At 34.3% G+C, this 3866-nt stretch overlaps 1 protein-coding gene across 1 annotated transcript; it reads right to left on the reverse strand.

Moving 5' to 3' along the window:
• Positions 1 to 412: 412 nt before the first annotated feature.
• On the reverse strand, positions 413 to 3678 carry LOC123274930 (the record flags this gene model as incomplete). The annotated part of the gene is made up of 2 exons (XM_044742740.1): positions 2500 to 3678; positions 413 to 796 (listed from the first exon to the last, which is right to left on the reverse strand). Coding segments are annotated over exons 1-2 (1563 nt in total), but the record flags the coding sequence as incomplete, so codon positions are not given.
• Positions 3679 to 3866: the final 188 nt, after the last annotated feature.

The following is a 3866-nucleotide window of genomic DNA, read 5'->3' on the forward strand; positions in this document are numbered from 1 at the left end:
ATGAGCATATCGTCTTCGGAAGCAATCACATTACTCTGCAAGCTTCTTGAAAATGTAGGATAGATTACATCTCTTTTTATAGTTCTTTAAAGCCGTGTAAATGACTCTGGACCACGCAGAACTTCATGCAAAAAAGAAGGACGAAGGTAATAACATCTCAGTATTGGTAGGATGGGACAGTATACACTCTGCCTTAAAAACATGATCTTTTTATACCTAAATAACCTGGCACAATTTTTTCCCTTGTTTTCTTCTGTAGAAACTGGTGTTTTCTCCAGACATAATAAGCTGGAACTTCACAATATAATAATTTTTTCGCAAAATTGTCCACTTTACAGAGTTCAAAAAAAGCCATAAGTGTTGTTTTGGAATTGTTGATCTGATTGAGTATATTATTTTCATTAAAAAAAACTCGTTGACCATTTTCTAAATGTACAGCAAGATGCATAACTGGAGGGAATCTCTCGTGGATAGGAAAACTCAGAATTCGCCAAACTGCCTCAGAAGTGCTAATGTATCGTCCTGCTTCATACTTTGTCACTTCATCAAGATCTCCAACAGTGAATGCTGCTTGATCAGATCCCTTATTCATATACTTACAAATATATTTAATTGATTTCACTGAGTTGCAAACTTCAACATTTATATGAGCTTTGAATGTACGACACAGGACAGGGTTATACGGTACCACCCATCGATTGTCTATATTAATTCCATTTATTATTGTTGTTACTCCACCATCTTCAGGAGATCGCCGACGATATTTAGGATATCCATCTTCTCCTGTTTGGGTTTCCTTTAAAAAATATTTTGGATATTTTTTCGTGCATGAACCATCCACTATACAGGGAGAATTTCTATTAAAAGAACCACATGGACCGTGAATCATATTTGTTTTTATCTAAATACATATAAGCGAAATACCACTGACTCATCACTAGACCTCCGAAACTATTGGACCGTTTCATTTAAAATTTGGCATAGGTACTCCTTTTTCACCGTAGACGAGAGATAAGGAGGGATTTTGCGCAATTCCTAACCAAAATGGATTTTTCGTCAACCATCACGTATGCTACCCCCTCCCTTCCCTCTCATTCTTCCCCTCCCCTCTTGTGCCCTATCTCCCGTGCCTTCTTCACCCTTCCCTATCTCTCTCTCTCTCTTTTTTTGGGGGAAAATATCATTTTGATTCTTCAATCTGAGAAACCATCAGTAGCACCCATCAATAATAGAACTAAACCCCACCCTACCCCCCCCCCCCCACAACCACCGACGCTAATCAACCGTTGCCATGGTTACCAATGCCATAGTTACCGTTGCCATGGTTACCGTTACCATTGTTACCGTTACCATGGTTACCGTTACCATGGTAACCATTGCCATAGTTACCGGTGCTATGGTTCCGTTGCTATGGTTACCGTTGCCATGGTTACCGTAACTATGGTTACGATTACTATGGTTACCGTTGCTATATAATAACTGTCAAAATAAATAAATTGTAATAACCAATTCGGTTGTCAAATAAATTCAGAGGAATCATTAGAATAAAAGAGAAAGTTACTAAATACTAATATGTTATACAATTATTCAACAGTATTATCCTATACAATGTTAGACAAATACCTTTTGATTTCAAATTTTATCGATTGATTGTTGGGAGAGTAGGAATTAATAATCATGCTTTTTTTAAGAAAGAATAGCTAAATCAATAGTAACTGATATCTAGCTAATATGTATTGTAATGATCACAAAGGATGAACTCCATTATATCATAACACAGCTAAATATAACATAAATTCATTAAGTTGATTTTGTTGAATGCTTATACTGATTTTAATGATTAAAATTAAAATGGTAAAGTGTGTCTGATGTATCTTTTCTAAAATTTTACAACGATATCGTTAAATTATTATAATAAAAAGGTTGATGTAAGTTAATTCTTAATAAAATGAATAATAAATATTTTTTAATACCACTTAATTTGTAATGAATTTCTTGATAACAAAAGATTAAAAATATTCATTTTTATATTTATAAGCAAGAAATAGAATTTCATTAACTTATCGATGTTAATTTTCAATCAAATTTATATAATAATATTGTTGTTTATATTCTCAATTAATATATGATTTATTTCATAATCTTGATTACTAATATTCATATTTTTATGAAAAATGGTGCTGAGATAAGAAATAATAATCTGAATTAACTTAATAACGTTATTGAAGTTGGCGCTCAGACGAAACAATAATATAACATATTCATTTATGTAATTTATTAACAAATTCAGAGCTTTAAAAACCATTATTTTATAAATTTTATAGATAAAAAGCGATATCATTTCGTTAAGATTGATGAAATTAATCATTTTGTTTATATTTTTTGTATGGGTTACAAAATTAAATTTTATTGCATGCCCAGCGAAGTGGGCGGGTATCACCTAGTTATTTCATATAGTTCTCGATCTTGATCTTGATTAGGCAGTTCAGCACTAATTACCTTATCAATAGATTCTGGTCTCAGCTTTTCTTCTAACCACAGGAGGATATGAATGTGAGGAAGTCCACGTTTCTGCCATTCCACAGTATACATATGACACTTCGTTTTGCCAAAAATGCAACCTTTTGTCAGAAGATTCATCATATGCTTAATTTTCACGTGAAAAATTCTTGCTATTAAGTCATGTCTATCGTGAGATTTTTGGCCTTGAACTAAAAGCTCTTCAATTTCTTTCCATTTTGGATTGCAAGTGAACGTAATAAATAAGTCTGGACGTCCGAAATGACGTACATAAGTCATAGCATCTTGAGTTCGTTCATGCATGTATCGTGGCCCACCAGTAAAAGAAGATGGCAGCACAACCATTTTACCTATTTCTGTTATCTGACCGTCGGTTTTCGTTAAAGCGTCTTTAAGGTGAACGTATTCTTCACTTCGTAAGTTTGTTTGATGGTTACGAATCCAATTAAGTCGTTCAGTTTCAATTTTCGCATACATATCAACCAAAAATTGATTTAATAGAGTGCGAAATAAGAGTAAATGATTTTCTTCTCCATTACGCACCATTATTCTATAACTGTAAAACTCAGAAGCTGACACGGTCTTATTTAGAGGACGCTTAGTTTTTTCATCACGCTTAGGAATATTAATGTGATAGCCATCTTCTCCACGGCAGAACATCAGAGGATATTGTAAAGTATCATACGCGCGATGGATTTCATTGATTCGCTTTAACTTGTCGTCTCTGCTGTTCAGGATGATATCTCTCTTTTCAAAATTTTGTCCAACGATGATAACTGCTACTTTTTTAGCTATTGGAGCATTGAAACGACCTCGATGTTCACCCGGAGGCTTTTTATCAGCATTAATTATAACCTGAAACTCTTTCTGATTCTTAGGAACTGATTCAGTAGCAACCTTAAAATCTTTGATGTATTGATGGTGTTCATGAAGCAAATTTTGAAGTTGGTGAATTAACTCTGGCTTAATACCAGGACAGATCCCACAACGAATTTCTCTTTCACGATTATCATCACCAACAAAGTATATTTGGAGAAATGATGGTTGTTGATTATTTTCTGCCATAAGGCTTCCTATCCTATGGTAGACTTGTCCCTGCACTTTAAATGTTGGCATAAAACTACCCTCCTTTACCTCTTTTGATCCAAAAGACGTCATTTGAAAGCACCCATTATACTTTCGAAGAGAAGAAAGAAAATTTTCTGAGATTGGGTGCTGATGAGTTAAAAGACTGTGTAAAGGCTCTGGATAGCGTTGAAGAGTAGGAAGCTGAACTTTACCACCACTCTAGCACATTCCTTCAGCCTCATCCTTCCATTTCAAAGCACGACACCAAGAGCAGGGTA

Source organism: Cotesia glomerata, unplaced genomic scaffold (genome assembly GCF_020080835.1).
Source record: "Cotesia glomerata isolate CgM1 unplaced genomic scaffold, MPM_Cglom_v2.3 scaffold_935, whole genome shotgun sequence".
NCBI classification, from domain to species: domain Eukaryota; kingdom Metazoa; phylum Arthropoda; class Insecta; order Hymenoptera; family Braconidae; genus Cotesia; species Cotesia glomerata.